This window comes from Malassezia globosa, assembly GCF_000181695.2.
Source record: "Malassezia globosa CBS 7966 chromosome Unknown mgl_sf_15.1, whole genome shotgun sequence".
NCBI classification, from domain to species: Eukaryota; Fungi; Basidiomycota; class Malasseziomycetes; order Malasseziales; family Malasseziaceae; genus Malassezia; species Malassezia globosa.
The window spans coordinates 1-16,344 of NW_001849855.1; the positions used below are offsets into that span (position 1 = coordinate 1).

The 16,344-nt window shown below is 52.1% G+C and overlaps 7 protein-coding genes across 7 annotated transcripts; 4 read left to right on the plus strand and 3 right to left on the minus strand.

Annotated features, from left to right (window-relative positions):
- Positions 1–317: 317 nt before the first annotated feature.
- On the plus strand, positions 318–1,121 carry MGL_4140 (uncharacterized protein; the record flags this gene model as incomplete). Its single annotated transcript, XM_001728609.1, has 1 exon — positions 318–1,121. The coding sequence occupies one exon, from the start codon at positions 318–320 to the stop codon at positions 1,119–1,121; it is 804 nt and encodes a 267-aa protein (XP_001728661.1).
- A 324-nt stretch (positions 1,122–1,445) lies between these two features.
- Positions 1,446–3,317, minus strand: MGL_4141 (uncharacterized protein; the record flags this gene model as incomplete). The annotated part of the gene is made up of 1 exon (XM_001728610.1): positions 1,446–3,317. One exon carries the CDS (start codon positions 3,315–3,317, stop codon positions 1,446–1,448), a length of 1,872 nt encoding a protein of 623 aa, XP_001728662.1.
- A 495-nt stretch (positions 3,318–3,812) lies between these two features.
- MGL_4142 (uncharacterized protein) lies at positions 3,813–4,595 on the plus strand (the record flags this gene model as incomplete). The annotated part of the gene is made up of 1 exon (XM_001728611.1): positions 3,813–4,595. One exon carries the CDS (start codon positions 3,813–3,815, stop codon positions 4,593–4,595), a length of 783 nt encoding a protein of 260 aa, XP_001728663.1.
- Positions 4,596–4,959: 364 nt separating this feature from the next.
- On the plus strand, positions 4,960–6,639 carry MGL_4143 (uncharacterized protein; the record flags this gene model as incomplete). Its single annotated transcript, XM_001728612.1, has 1 exon — positions 4,960–6,639. One exon carries the CDS (start codon positions 4,960–4,962, stop codon positions 6,637–6,639), a length of 1,680 nt encoding a protein of 559 aa, XP_001728664.1.
- An 835-nt stretch (positions 6,640–7,474) lies between these two features.
- On the minus strand, positions 7,475–8,002 carry MGL_4144 (uncharacterized protein; the record flags this gene model as incomplete). Its single annotated transcript, XM_001728613.1, has 1 exon — positions 7,475–8,002. One exon carries the CDS (start codon positions 8,000–8,002, stop codon positions 7,475–7,477), a length of 528 nt encoding a protein of 175 aa, XP_001728665.1.
- A 1,380-nt stretch (positions 8,003–9,382) lies between these two features.
- MGL_4145 (uncharacterized protein) lies at positions 9,383–10,798 on the minus strand (the record flags this gene model as incomplete). The annotated part of the gene is made up of 1 exon (XM_001728614.1): positions 9,383–10,798. One exon carries the CDS (start codon positions 10,796–10,798, stop codon positions 9,383–9,385), a length of 1,416 nt encoding a protein of 471 aa, XP_001728666.1.
- Positions 10,799–14,730: 3,932 nt separating this feature from the next.
- MGL_4146 (uncharacterized protein) lies at positions 14,731–15,822 on the plus strand (the record flags this gene model as incomplete). Its single annotated transcript, XM_001728615.1, has 1 exon — positions 14,731–15,822. The coding sequence occupies one exon, from the start codon at positions 14,731–14,733 to the stop codon at positions 15,820–15,822; it is 1,092 nt and encodes a 363-aa protein (XP_001728667.1).
- Between the last annotated feature and the right edge of the window lie 522 nt (positions 15,823–16,344).

Here is a 16,344-nt window from a genome sequence, read left to right on the forward strand (position 1 = left end):
ATCCACGTGCGCTCATCGAGGGCGCAGTCGTCGACGGCACGTTCCAGCCCGGCCTCTTTGACTGCGGCTCGTTCCAGGAAACCCTCGCCGGCTGGGCGACGTCCGTCGTCGTCGGCCGCGCGCGGCTCGGCGGTATTCCGTTCGGCGTCATTGCCGTCGAAACCCGCACACTCGAGCGCGTGATCCCCGCGGACCCCGCGAATCCGCACTCGAACGAGCAGCGCGTCTTTGAAGCCGGTCAGGTCTGGTACCCGAACTCGGCGTACAAGACGGCACAGGCGATCGTCGACTTTGACCGCGAGGGCCTCCCGCTCCTCATGCTCGCCAACTGGCGCGGCTTCAGCGGCGGCCAGCAGGACATGTACGACGAGATCCTCAAGCAGGGCAGCAAGATCGTCGATGGCCTCGCCCAGTACCACCAGCCTGTGTTTGTGCACATCCCGCCTGCCGGCGAGCTGCGTGGCGGCTCCTGGGTCGTCCTCGACGCACAGGTGAATGCTCGCGGCATGATCGAAATGTCCGCCGACAGCGACAGTGCGCGTGGCGGCGTGCTCGAGGCGTCCGGCCTCGTGGAAATCAAGTTCCGTGCCGAGCTCCAGCGCGCCACCAAGATGCGCCTCGACCCCACGTTCGCCCACTTGACGCACGCCGTCCACGCGGCTGCGCCCTCCGACAAGCCCGCGCTGATGCAGCGCCTGCAGGAGCGTGAGAAGCACATTGCGCCCTTCTTCCATGCTATGGCCGTCGAGTATGCAGACGCCCACGACCGCGCTGGCCGCATGCTCGCGACGGGCGTGCTCAAGTGTGCGATGCCCTGGGCCGCCACACGCCGCTACTTTTACTGGCGCTGCCGTCGCCGCCTCATCGAGGCACGCTACCAGCACGCGCTCGCCGACGCCATTCCTTTCTTGCAGCCGCGTGACTGTCTCGCGCGTATCGAGGCGGCCGCGTCGTACGTATCTACCGATGCCGACGAGTTTGCCGTTCGCCAGCTCGAGTCGCACCTGTCGCATCTCGACGCCGCTGTCGAACATGCTCGGGCCGATGCGATGCTCGAGGCTCTCTCGGCCCTGTCGCCCGGCGCGCGGGAGCGCATCCTCTCTATACTACAGCAAACATAAAACGGCTCCATCTTTCCCCACACCTCCCGCACGTCTTCACATAGCCCATGCGTTCGTGTCTATCTATACATGTTTCCCATTCCATACATCGTATGCAAGCGTATCTGGTGGACCATACCCGGCTAGCGTGATAGATCGTCCTTCTCGCCCCACAAAAGCCTCCAACAACCCACCAAGTCTGTATGGCGTGCCTTGCTTGGAAGAAGAGCACGACCCCATCACAGAACGGACGACTCTTTCTCTCTCTCTCTCTTTCACTCGTTCTCTCTTCAAGCGCACCTGCTGCCTCGCTCTAGCGCTGTCCTGTCTGTCCGAAAGGTACATTCATGCATTCGCATGGCCCGTCTGACTAGGCGCCTGAAGCGCCGCTGAGTGATTCGCTAGCGCACCTGGCACACTCGAGACCGGCGACTTGGCCAGCTCCAGACGCAGTGCGTAAAAGTGCTGTGCATCATCATCGTTGACAAACGACATCGCGTGCCCCTTCTTGCCTGCACGGCCCGTACGACCAATGCGATGGATGTACGAAGCAAACTGCGTGGGAAACTGGTAGTTCACCACGAGCGACACATCAGGCAAGTCAATACCCCGTGCACCAATGTCCGTGCAGCAAAGCACCTCGTTGTACCCATCCCGCAGCGACGCTATCGCTGCCTCTCGCTGCGGCTGCGATAGACCCGAATGCAGCACAGCCACATTCCAGCCCGCTCGGCGCAAGTCCTTGCCGACAAGATCCGCATTCGCCTTCTGGTTCACAAATACAATCATCGGCGGCGCAAAGCCACTATCCAGCACATGCAGGAGCCGCTGCTGCCGATCCTCCTCAGAGTCGACAAACTCCACACACTGCTCAATCGTGCCGACGGCCTGGCCTGCCTGGCCTATCGTCACGGTCACTGGCCGCGTCAGATACGTCCGTGCAATCTTGTCCACGGTCGGCGGCATCGTCGCTGAATACAGCATCGTCGTCCGCGTCGTCGGCAGACTGTCGAGAATATAGTGCAACGCTTCCTCATAGTTCATGTCGACCATGCGATCCGCCTCGTCCATCACCAGATAGTGGCACTGGCCCAGCACAAGCATGTGCCGCTCCAAGCAGTCCTGCAAACGGCCCGGCGTCGCTATCACAATCTCGGCACCATCGTTCAGATGAAACGCCTGCTCGCCCAAATCGCGTCCACCCACGAGCGACACCACTTGGATCTGCAGGCGCGCTGCAAACTTTCGCGTCTCAGCCTCTATCTGCAGCGCCAGCTCACGTGTCGGCGCAAGAATCAGCCCATACGGCCCCATGTACACATCGCCTGGCGCCATGCGTGGCTGCGCCATGACATACGCGAGCATCGGCACGACAAACGACGCCGTCTTGCCAGATCCCGTCTCGGCAAGACCAATCAGGTCGCGAGGAATCAGCCCAATCGGAATCGCCTGCCGCTGGATCGACGTCGGCTCTCGGTAGCCCATCGCCTCGATCGCATCGAGGATCGCTCCTGGAATCCGCGATTCTCGCCACGTACGCAAGGGCGGCGGCACATCTTCGCCGCCCCGCACCTGGATCTGGTAGTCCTCGCGGAAGATGCGCCAGTCCCGCGGCCGCATCTCGCTCAGACTCTTTTCTGTCCATGGCTTCTCAGCCAAAGTCGATCGCATCGTGCTCTTCCCCGTCAGACTCCGCTCCGATCCATCCAGACCAGCCCGCCCACGAAGCAGCACTTCTTCCACGCGTGCATCACCCGCCACACGCGCATCGCTCGTGTCGTCGTCCGCACTCCACTCAAACTGAAAGCGCCTCGTCGCATTGTCGCCTGCCCGTCGCACACGCCGCGGCCCTCGTTCGCGCCGCACACCCAGGTACCGTTCCTTAATGTCTGCTAGCTCCTGCGGCGCCATCGCTGGCACCTTTCTCGGCCGCTCGTCTTGTTCATCTCCATCATCCTCATCGCGGTCGCCTGACGCGGCTCGGCGGCCTCGTGCACGCATTCGCTCACGTTCTCGCTCGCGCTTCGATGTGGCCTCCCACTCTACACGCTCGTTCTGGACCTTGGCATGCCGTGCCTCTTCTGCCTCTGCCTCCGCCTTTTGTTCCGCTTGTCGGTGTGCCTCTCGCTCCCTGCGCGAGACAAAGCGCGGGCGCTGCGCACTCGTATCTTTGGCTTGCTTCGCTACAAGCTGGTCAACTGAAAGGGGAAGCACCATCCTCCTGATGGGGACCGGCCCACTAGTGTCGGTGTGCTTTGATCGTGCTGCAGGAGGGGTCGCCGTCGCTGATATAGACGTTCTCACACCAGATTACATAAATCCTTGCCTGGTCGACAACTCTGCGCACGCCTTCGCTTCCTTCCGACACGGCACTTGGAAAGACATGTGGCTGAAATGAGCTCGCCTCGCTCCGCCACGCCACGCAACAAAGCGCGCGTCGAGAGGACCTGCGACGGTCTATGGAGGTGGATATCTAGTCTCAGGTGGTGGCCAGAAAATCAGATCAGTCACGTGTTCGCTCCCCTCCTTCTAGCCTCCCTGTGGACATCCTCCCATTTCGCAAGTCGACGCTCCCTCTCTATCTCTCTCTCGGCTTCGTCTTACCCACGGCCCCTTTTTACACTCACGCACGGCTTTCCACTGTGCCCATACCCACCTTCCCACATATAGCTCGCCCTTTGACTGCAAGAGATGCTGCTGGGACAACGACCGATGGCGCTCTTGCAGCGTGTGCATACGTTGACCGGCAAATTGGCTTCTATACCTCGCGCGTGGGCGTCGCCAGCTATGCAGGCACCCTTACCCGCAACATATGCCACCGCAGCTGTGCGGATCGGCAACTTGGCACCAGCTGCCCCCAAAAAGCAACGCAAGCGTCTGGGTCGTGGTAGCGGCACAGATCGCGGTGGCACCTCGACCCGCGGCCACAAGGGTCAAAAGGCCCGCGCCGGAAATGGCAAGCCCAAGCCCGGCTTCGAAGGCGGTCAGACACCACTGACACGCTTGATTCCAAAGCGTGGATTCACCAACCCACACAAACAGCATTTTGCGCCCTTGAATCTCGACCGACTGCAATTCTGGATCGATCAAGGCCGAATCGACGCTTCAAAACCCATCACAGCACGTGAACTCTATGAAAGCCGATGTGTCCACCGTGTGCGTGATGGAGTCAAGCTCCTTGCCGATGGCAAAGAACATCTACGCACGCCAGTGAATCTCGTCGTCTCGCGTGCATCCCACGCGGCCATTGCTGCTGTCGAACAAGCTGGCGGCTCCATCGTATGCCGGTACTACAATGCCACAAGCCTACGAGCACTCGTCATGCCGCACAAGTGGCTCGCTAAGAATGAGCCGTTGCCTCACTTTGCTGACCCAGTGTCGCAGAGCGACCTGCTATGGTACTCGTCGCCCAACAACCGTGGATACCTTGCGCTGCGAGACCGGATCTCAGCAACCACGCCCTCGTCGCCCACATCATCAAACTCTTCCTCATAGACGTACTTCTTTCTGCCTCGCGCGCCTCTCTTGTGTGTTACTCTCAAAAATTTGCGTGCCACTCGCAACCTGGATTGTATTTCACCCCCTACCTCTTTTTTTTCAGCGGCTCGCTTCCATTGTTCTCTTTCTCGCAGGCTTCTGTGGTCGCTGGACTCCGTACCCTTCTTACCTAAGCTAGATGGCATGCATGTTGGAAATTGTATATTCCACGTTTGCCCAAGTTACGCGCTCTGGGCGATTATGAGTGGGCAGATTAGAATCTCGGTCCTCGGGCTTTGCAGGCCAAGCCGAGTCCAAAGTCTGCGCGCAATTGCGTGTTTCAGTTTGCGAACATCGTACGTCAGTTTCGTGTTCAACGACCATGGCTCGCGATCGATTGGCGGCGATGCGAGCGCAACAAGCGTCAGCGGCTGGCGGCTACACCAGTCCTGGCACTGGCGCTGCCGCCGGCTACGGTGGCGCCCAGCCCCAGCGCAACTCTCAGCAAGGGTTTAATACAGCACAGCAGGCTATAGACAGCTACTACCAACAAGAGTATGGTAACAATGGCTATGGCGACCATATGTTCCCTACGCAGCAGTCCACTGGTGCACCATACCAACCACCATCGGAGATGCAGCCTGAACAATCCCAGCAGTATGCCCAGCAGCAGTATGCCCAGCAGCAGTATGCCCAGCAGCAGTATGCCCAGCAGCAATATGCCCAGCAACAGTACGCCCAACAACAGTACGCCCAACAACAGTACGCTCAGCAACAGTATGCACAGCAGCAACAGCAGCAGCAGAAGCGGCGCTCATATCAAGCTGCTCAGCAACAGCCAGCTGGCTACGTAATGCAGCAGTCGGAAGAGACGACGTACGTTCCGCCCACGTCCAACCCTTCAACGGCTTATGCACCCGCGACTATGACGCAGCAGCCAGACACGTACGAAATGACCGCGCTGCAGGGCGCGTCAGGCCGCGCTTACACGACGGATCAGAATGCAAACATGGGCATGCCTGGCGGTGGCTCAACCATCGCAGGCATGATGGGCGGTGGTGTGGCTGGAACTAGCGTGCCTGGCGTTGCAGCTGGCTCTGCCACTGGTCTAGATGCTGGGATGGCTGGAACGGCTTCTGCGGCCGGTTATGGCGCAGATGGAACGCAGAATGACACCTACACCGTCAACATGTCATCGGATCCGGAAGCGGCGGCATTCAACAGCAATACTAACACGTTCTTCGGCAAGATCAGCGAGATCCAGGACACAATCCGCCAGATCGACATGAATGTAAACCGTATTTCTGATCTTCACTCGCGCTCGCTCAACAACGTCGGCGAAGCCGCGCAACTAGCTGCTGAGAGTGAGCTTACGAGCGTTGCGCAGCAGACAAGCATGTTTACGAACTTTGTCAAAACATCTATCAAATCCCTCGAGGCAGAAGCCACGAAAACCCCTGCGTCGGGACCCGCACCAGAGGGCGTCGGTCGGAATGTGCGTCTCACCCAGATTGGGGCTCTGAAGAACCGCTTCAAAGAGACCATCATGCGGTACCAAGAGGTCGAAAAGGCCTATCGGTCCAAGTACCGCCAGCGCACGGAACGTCAGTTGCGCATTGTGAAGCCTGATGCAACACAGGCAGAAATTCAGAGCGCCCTCGAAGGCGAGTCTGATGGACAACAGATCTTTTCACAAGCACTGATGAACTCGAACCGCCAAGGCGAAGCCCGCGGTGCACTACGCGAAGTACAGGAGCGCCATTCCGATATTCAGCGCATCGAACGCACCATCACAGAGCTGGCTGCCCTCTTCCAAGAAATGTCGATCCTTGTTGAGCAGCAAGACGAGCAGTTGAATGTGATTCGTGACCATGCGCAGCACACCGAAAAGGAAGTGCAGGCTGGTCGCCAGCAGACCGATAAGGCCGTTGTTGCGGCTCGTCGCGCGCGCAAGCGCAGGTGGATCTGCTTCTGGATCTTGCTTTTCGTCATCATTATCGCTGTCGCAGCTATCGTTGGTGGTGTTTGCGGTCATGGCAGCTGTGGCGGTAGCAAGGACTAGAGCTTTTCTCGTGTCGTTGTGCGTTGTGTTTGTATTCAAGCGAGTAGCTTTTCATTTACTTTGTACTTCGAATCGATCCGCTATTTTTGGCTATGTAGACACGCTGGATGGGACATCGGTTCGACGGTATCTAGGCCATGACATTGCCACGTGCATCTGGCTGTTCTTCAGAGAGGCTGCTCAGTACCTCGAGAACGGAAATTTGCCCCCATTGGCGAGTGTATGTGCCTGGATTCTCGGTTCCCCACCGATGCACTGCATGATTCCCTCCACGCTACATCTACAACCCTTGTCAGCACTTGAGAAGTGAATGGCTCGTGATGGACCCCTGTGAGGGCGTGATTTTGACCTGGTGCTATCTACTTCCTTGTATGTATAAGGTCTTCAATTAACTTATCTAAGGTCAATGGTCTTGTGAATGCTGCGATTACTGTGGTTGCTGCTATGTGCATTGCTGCAATAGGGCATGGCAGGGCAAATCCCAGCTCCCATACGACGACTACCAGCGAGAGCAAGAAGAGCGTGCCGTTCAAGATGGACTCCAAAACAAAGGGCAAGATGTAGAAAGCCACGGAACATATCCTAATGCGCCTGCCATGGTCGTGGGTTCTCAGATGTCTGCGCCCACGCTTTAGACGAGCGGTCCATAGCACAATGCGCTAGGCTCCGCTGTGGGCCATTGCACCACAAACCTGTCGACCGCATATCGCAAGATTCGCGCAGATAGTGATAATGAAGTAACTCTCGCGAATGATTCAATGTACAGCATCCGGGGTGTGGGTATTCCGATAATCTGTGATGCAGGTAAGCACACGAGTCAGGTACTGGGTTGGTATCAACATACACGCATAAAGATGATAGCGATAACGACCGGGACGCACGTAGCTGGGCCATTCATGATGAGCACATCAGCCCATGGCACATGTTCTTCGCGTGATTTATCACGTCGTCGGAAGATTGGGGCGAGACCTAGGTGCCATACACAGAACGCAGTGCTGTTCGCAACGGACAACGGTGTCGTAAGCCAGCTTTGCTTCACCACACGGGCGCGTGGAATACATAGACCCTGCATTTCATGTCGAGCAAGGCTGCCTCCCTCCGCATCAGCCGCCTTTTTAAGACTTAGCGCATCGCCCGTCGTTGTGAAGTAGATGCGCGGGGTATATTGGTCCTGCGGCAATGCACGTAAAATGGTAAGTAGCTCAGCCGTATGACCGCCTGATCCAAGCAGCGCTGCAATACACAGTTGACGTTGCGGCCTTTTCGGCGGCGCACGTCGTCGAACTTGGTGAATGCGACCTATGCATCCGAGCCCAATGATGGCACTCATACACAACGAGCACAAAATTAGACACACCCACATGAAAGATCACAGTGCATGGGGAAATTGGGTCAAAATTTGTTTTCTTGTCACACATCTGACTATCTGATGTTTGATTTTCCCCCCGCATCCCACAATTCCTTGTTGGCCACATGATTTATCCACCCCCTCCCCCCGCTCCACCAGTGCGACAGGTACACACTTTCATCCAATCATTTGCACAGTGCTCATTTGGAGCCCCTTCTTACTCGAAAGGCAAACACGACCATATCTGCCGTTTGCATGCTAGCCGCGTATGCCGCTTGAGTCTAGGCTGAAGCCCCTCATTGCCGAGTTGAATCAAGAGAGAGAGACAACAGAAGTAGTCCAATCGCACTTTCGCCGGCCGCGACGGAATCCAGCCTTCTCAAGTACGTCGAAACTTATTGTGCTCCGGGATGACCCAGAATCAGCCTCGGCACACTGTGGAAGCTCGCGTCCCCAGGAGCCTTCACAGTTTATCGTGCAAGAACTCGAAGATGTAGACGATCAGGATTCACATGTTCCAACTCCTCCCACATCACTTACACCCTCGCAGGTCATCAATAACGATGTACACGAATCTGTGCTCGGCACATTTGAGCGCCGGTCTCATTTCCATAACCACGCTCCAACACAACACGAAGCACCAAGACCAAGCGAGGGTCTATCGGCTGACACACCAAGTTTTTTTAAAGAGTGCTTCCCAGACTCTGCTACATGTGCGCCGGGACTTGCACACAACCATCTAAATACATCGCGTATCGATCAGCAACGCGAACCGGGATGCGAACCAACGCAAGCGAAACCACAGGCTCAGGAGCATGCCCAGTCACAGGAACAGGCACGTCCACCAACGCAGCACATGAGCCCATTTATCCAGGTACCGTCTTTATCGACCGCATCTTCTTCATCATTGAGCGCGGATGAAGCGACTAGTCCCGATCACCCGAAGTCACTATTGCCACCGACCATGTCCACGTCTTCGTCCATGTCATCACTCCAGTCATTGTCGCCGGTGAACGAGTCGACACAGGAAACATCTCGAGGCGAGCCGACGCTCTTTGCCAAAGAAGTGCGCGTCCGCGGCTGGCACAGGGTCGGCGCACTTACACATGGCTGGATCATGTACGACATCCAAATTACTGGACATTCAGACACGGTCCTCAAGATCAGTAAGCGGTACAGCGCCTTTGTCTCACTGCACGAGCAACTTGCTTACGAGCGTCCCAGCTATGCAAGGCAGTTACCGAATCTACCGGCACGACACGTCGGCCTGTGGCAGCGGTATCATCCATTGTTCTTGGAGGATCGCCGACGTGCGCTGCAAAAGTGGCTCCAGTCCACTCTTCTCGATGAGCGCTGGGGCAATGCACGCGCGTATAAAAACTGGATCCTTGAGCGTTAGGACTGCGTCGACAAGACTCTAAGCATCTCAGCCCCGACCTTGTTGGCTTCCGTGAGTCGCGGCGCGAAGAATGCACGTGTCATTTCAAAGCGCCGGCGATACGCGTCAAAGTCTCCGAACTGCACAGCCTGTGCCCACCCGCGAGCGGCAATAACGAACTCCAGGTCGTCCGCGCGGAACCGAACGTCGTCGACGGCTGCTCGGCATGCTGCCAAGACGCTGTCTGGCGAGCGGAACAAGTTCTGAGTCACACCGATCCACATGCGGAATACAGGTGTTGCAGCAAGCTCCAAATGCCGGTATGGATCGATGCCAAGGACATGCCAACAGTCGACGATCGCAAGAAGCGACAGATGCGAATTTGCCGGTGGCGCTTCTTCACGCACAGTCCGCTCAGCCTCCGCAGCGCTCTTCTCGCCTTTGTTGACCCGCTCTGCAATCACATAAAACTCGTCCAACATCTCATCGCTTACAAGAATCCGCGAACGACCAGGCAGGTTCGTGCCCACTTCCGTGTCTTGCCAGCCAAATACACTGCGCCGGGCGCTCAGTACGCGCTGCACGAGCGCATCATATTTGCCCTCGAGCATAAGCTGGAATAAAGCTGTTGCACTCGCTGCGTATTGCGTCACTTGCACGCTCGCCTCTGGATTCAGTAATGCGAGGCCCGCGAATACATGCCATTTTGCGCCATAGATGCGCAGACACAAGTAAATTTTCACTGTTTCCATGCCGCCTGGATTCTTGCCTGTCACCCATGGATATGCTTGGAGCTGCGCCCAGGCAGTGCCCATTGTCAGGAATGCTGCATGTGTGACTGCCTGTGTGTTCGCTGTCACCGTGTCATGCTCCTCATAGCTCATATACACATAGCGGGACTCGAGGCATGCCAAGATGCGCTCGACCAGATGTGGCTTGTCAGCGGGTGCGCGGTGCTGAATCAGGATGAGTGGCTGCCCGCGTGGATCAACATGCGGGCCATGCAGGGAATGACACGAAATAATGTGCACGTCCTGAGGTAGATACTTCTCGAATGCATCTCGCTCTGGCGCCTTTACACTAGTCTGTTCAGATACCACAGCACCAACTTTAGTCGATGACCCGTACTCGGCCACGACCTTTTGGATATTCCCTGCTTCCAAGGAGTACACAACAAAGTCACATTGAAGCGATACAAGGTGTCCATCGCGTAAAACCGTCAGTTCTGTGCCCTGAAATTCATCCCGGAGCGACTCATACTTTTCCGGCCGATCACACACGTTCACATGAGCCCATCCTGCAGCACGCGGCCTCGTGGTATAAAGACGACCCATATCTCCCATGCCAATGATGCCCAAAGACAGCTGGCGCTGTGGTTTCTCTTTTTCGGCGCTTGCTACAAAAGTGGTTTGCCATGTTACAATGACGTACATGGATCCTCAATGTAATAAGGTTGTGTTTGTAACATTGTAATGACAATTGAGCTGTAACATTTAATTTCGGAAATGCTGGTTCCTAAGCTGGCCGGCATTTAATTGAGAATTTAAAATATAACTGTCATGATGAGGCATTTGCTCTTTTCTCATTTTTGAAATCACAATTACAGCCATGCTCCAACCCGTTGCAACTATCAATATGTGCATTCTGCAGGCTCTAACTTATAGGTGCTGGCACATTGCTCAAAGATCTAGCTCTCCTACTCTGAGGTGGAGGAGTTGCAAGGCGCTAGTTCAAGCTTCTCGCTACCATCGAGAACAAGCACGTCTTTTGCATATGGATTAAGAGCAAGGACCACAATTTTGTCGTCATCGAGGATAATTATGGCTCGAAGTCGGAGTTTAATATGCTTGGGAGGGCTTTGGGTGCGTGATTGTGACGACGTTATTCCATACCGCAGGAGTGAACGTACAGGGCATTGATTGAGAGTACCTCCATAGCTCTAGGCCTGCACAGCTGCAGATGTCGGCCGTAGTCACTTGAATTTGAGGAGTAAAATCAGGGTAGGATTTCCGAGTATGAAGTGGCCGCAACGACGATGGTATTTTTCGCTGAGTGTCCTATGGTGACTATTTTCGTGGTTGTGTGAGACTCAGTGCCAGCACACACTCAATGCACAAATAAGAATGACTGGAATGAGTCCGAAATTACGCAGAAATCATTCATTGCTGGAGCTGGGTTGTAGTGCCAATGACTCTGGAGGTGTGTAGGCATTCGGACACGGAGTCTTTTGAGCCCTTCAACTTGAATGAGATCTCGTCATGAAGCCACAATCACTTTATCCCAAAGATGAATAAAGCCAGAGATATGCGTTATGTCTCTCCACTCGAGAAGCTTGTGACCTATTGTGAACTTGGTTCATCATCACATCGCTGCGCGCTCGTATTTTGGCATGTCGAATGAGGAACTTCAATGCTAGAAATGGGTCATTTGGATCGTTGACGGGATGCAAGGAGCTATCTATGCAAAGTACGGCATTGTTAAAAAGCGGACAGCGAAATAGCTACGATGGTTATTTGTCGTTCCTTCAATGAGTAGAGAAGAAATACAGATGTTGTATCGTACGACACATTTTGAATTCAGCTTTGGGCAGTTACAATACTATGACGCCGCACGGATCGGTGTGTGCCATTCGATGCACAGTTGCGCTCCTTCGGCGTGAATTAGTAACTTATTGACATGCTGTGTCCTAGTAGACTCCCCAAACATGTGGACAGGGTTTTAGAAAACAATGGGGCAACCTTAGATGTACAAGATTGTCGTACACTCCTGCGGCAAGAATTAATTGGACAAGAGATACATCATCATGACGTTGGCCAGGGATTCTTGATGTGATGACGACATCACGGTCAATTTTACATCCAAGTAAGGATTTCAAGTTTCTGACAACATATGTCTTTTTACTCATTAAGCCAGTGTCCATTAAATTTGCGATTGGCTCGTTAGCTATTAAGATCTTGATTGCTATTTCGAGTCTGCGAATGTATCAGGACATGAGTCTTGCGCTCGAAAGGCGTCTGGTGCAGTGAAACCAGAGTTTTTTTTGTATGTGTTCGCTTTTAAGTGAATGATTGAACCCAGATAAACGTTTCTCTCGATCCCAACATCGAATGTAAGATGCATTAAAATTTGTATTTCCCAGACTCATTATCATCATTTATTTCTCGTTTCTGTGTACTTTGAGTTGAGGGGGCATTTCCATTTCGTTCCCAACTATTGAGATATTGTTGTTGTCGCATTATACGATATCGAAGGGCAAATTCATACAGACTGACAAACTTATAGCTACATCAAGAAATACCGTCAACAATAGTTCTTATCCATGCGGATAAGATAAATGATTCCATATTTTAAGATATTACTCCTGCACTTCTGAGTGTATGATTATTCTAAATAGGATTCAACTCTTGGCTCATCTTTAGTTCCAGCGTCGACAGCCTCCTCGATGTGTTATATCTAGCAACAAAACGCTAGCCACGTAGCCTTGTTCTTGCTCAGGGGCCACGCCAGGGTGAATTGGGAAAATTAACACTCTCTGAGCGTAGGCATATCGGAGTGCAAGATTTGACGTATGAAAAATTTTGAATCATACCGCCCGCATAATGGGCAAAACAAATAATCAAATATTGCGCCCAAATAAATTTTGCTGCCTATATCTGTCTGCAATGCCTTACAGCTGCTGTTTTATCCAGGCTGACACAAAGCTTGATCCCCTGTAGCATGTGCAGCCATTCTCGACCACTTCGTTAAGAATGCTTATGATTTTCCCATTCTGCATTTTGGGATCAAGGCGATGTGTTAAATGGGAATCAATCGAAGTGCATTATGCTGGCCTCAAGATTGCTTAAATGTACATACGAGAATGGGCACGAGGTTGGCACGATTGGCCATATTTAAGTGGCAAAGTTGATAAATGAGACTCATCATCCACACCGGAGTGACGTTTTCTCACAATCACTACGCGCTCAAATAAAATGTTGTGCTTTTATAAAGCCTTTCATCTATCACCTCGGACTTACCGGTGCTGAATGAATTGAATAAATGGCTTGTGTCAAACAACTCTCAGATATGCGTGTTTTATCTTTCTAGTATTTTTATCGTCAAGATGGCGCTCGCTCCGCTTTTCGATCACTATTTTTAACATATGAAGACGCCACGCCTGCAAGCTTGTATGCATTTAAGCTAAATATCAAGTGCCAGTGACAATCCCACAGTACGACTTCCATCGTGGTCGACCATTTATCAATGTTTGTGGCATTCTCGGTTCTTGCTGCTGCCGCGCTGTTCGTGGGCGGGGGGGGGGCGCAAAATGTGACTAAGCTAAGGTCGATCTAGCTCATTTTTTCGACGTAACACGGCCGATTGATTTTGCAACATCAAGCCTAAATAAAGAACACAATTTGCTGTTTGTTTCGTGTTTCGTAATTCTGAGGGAGTTATAAATGTGTGGACTAATAGTCTTCAAACGGGTATGCAGGGCTTACATGAGCCGCGAGCGGTCAGGATGAGGAATCGGTAATGAGATGTAGGAGCTTTTCATATGTAGTACAATCAAGCTCAAAATCCCAATCAATAACGAATGCGAAACAACTTATCACGCTCCATTCGGACGTGTATGACCATGTCCAGACCATATTCTGCATTGCCCTTGATGGATTTTTGGGTAACTATAAATGAATCAAGAATACCTCAGCTGCCTTTGTATGAAGAATCGCTGTAAGTGTCATTATATGTATGGCGTGACATTCAAGCCAGAATTTGATCATCATATCTAGCGAAAGAGGGGCGAATTTCTAACTATTCATGATATGATTAGGATTTTGGTGATTAGACCTGTTACCAAGGGCTCAGTTTAACAACTATAGTTTCACGCAGCTTAAACGTTGAAATGGTGTATTATATCAGGAGTAGATGTAAGCTTAACATGTTTGGCAAATCGATGGATATATTTTCTACTGGGAGAGAGGGGAATTTTACAATATCGACTATATAACAAAGTATGAACGGCTGCAATCAATCAAGCTATTTTGGGCAGAACCAAATCAACAATCTAAGGAGCAAAATTCCCGTGGCTCGTCATCATAACATATCAAGCCCGCTCTATTCGCTGATAATCGAATTATCGAAATAGGGTTTCCCACGTGAAACGTGCACGTGGGACAATGACTCGCGCAACATTTGTATCACGTCATTGTTGGGACTTCTAAGCATGGCACGTGCTATATGATGCTGGTAAGGCTAATTATGGCGGGACGTCAAAAGTGAGACAATATAAGAGAACAAATAATGCAGCAGAAATGTCGGGATAGCAATATTGACGTGTTGTGTTCGGTTTTGAAATTCGTATATGGAGAGTATCACCCAGACTATGAATACACGCGTAGTCGGTCTCGAATCACTTGTATCACCTTCGATACTCAAAGACGAACTACCTGCAAGCGAACGATCAAAAGCAACAGTTGACCTAGGACGTAAAAACGCAGCAGCTATCATAAATGGAAAAGATGATCGACTTTTGGTTATAGCTGGACCATGTTCAATTCACGATTCGGAACAGGCGAGTCATTACGCACAGCGACTCTACGACGAGTACAAGCGACGCTGGAAAGACGGACTTGTTATTGTGATGCGTGCTTATTTTGAAAAACCTCGCACGACTGTTGGTTGGAAGGGCCTTATCAACGATCCACATATCAATGGCACTTGTAAAATTAACGAAGGCCTTCGTGTTGCTCGCCAGGTCCTTTTGGACGTGACAGAGATTGGGTTACCAGTCGCATGTGAAGTCCTAGACAATTTCACGCCCCATTATCTTTCAGACCTGTACTCATGGGGAGCCATTGGTGCGAGGACTACTGAGTCACAACTGCATCGTCAAATTGTTTCGGGCTTATCGATGCCGATCGGGTTCAAGAACTCGACAGATGGCGGTGTTGGTGTTTCATTAGATGCAATCCGTGCGTCGAGTCAGCCTCACACATTTATTAGCCTCACAGACCAGGGCATGTCCGCGATTGTCTCGACAACCGGAAACCATGACCTCCACATTATACACCGTGGAGGTAAATCCGGAACTAATTATGACGAGCATAGTGTTGCTGCGAGCAAGGTGGAATTATCTAACACGCTCCCGAACAAATGTCCGAGCATTATGATCGACGTGAGTCATGGCAATAGCAACAAAGATCACCGAAACCAAATGAAGGTCGCGAATGATGTTGCTGATCAGATTGAACGAGGCCAGGATGCAATCATCGGTGTTATGATTGAATCCAATATCAAAGAGGGAAAGCAGAGTGAACCTAAGAACGGACGCACGAGTGATGACTTAGAGTATGGTGTATCCATTACTGATGGATGCGTAAGTCTTGAAACAACGACTGAAATATTGGATCGATTGTATGCAGCAGTACTCGCACGAAGGCTAAAGCTTAGGCAACCAAGAACTGCGAAGACTTAAAGTGTTGCGTATATCTTTACAATAGGTCAATTTGATAATATTTTGACACAATATACAAAGGCGATAGCAGCTTATGAGCCACAGGAATTGGACTGAACAATAAGGAAAATCTCACAATCATGGGAATCACGACCAAAACACAACATAAATCAACCAGTCAGTCGACCATGACTAACAACAATCGGGGAAATGCCGAAGCACTTTTATCGCATATTCCCCCAATCTTGTAAGACTGGAAACATCGCGTAAGTGAGAGATGAAACATTATTATCAAAGAATCACAACGCAAATTTATCCAAGCAGCATCTTAAAGCAAAGACGGATGAAAATAATGAAAAAACTTCCCACTCGCTCAAATCACAGGTAATTTATATTTTTGGTCACATCATTTCTGCGCTACCGCAGGTACGAAATAGAGGCCTGATGATTTTATCCTTGACACGTGCACAGCCCTTGCAGGTATCCTCAACAAGCATGTAGGTTTGGATGTCTGAAATGCGGTTTATAAGTGTAACTTTTGTC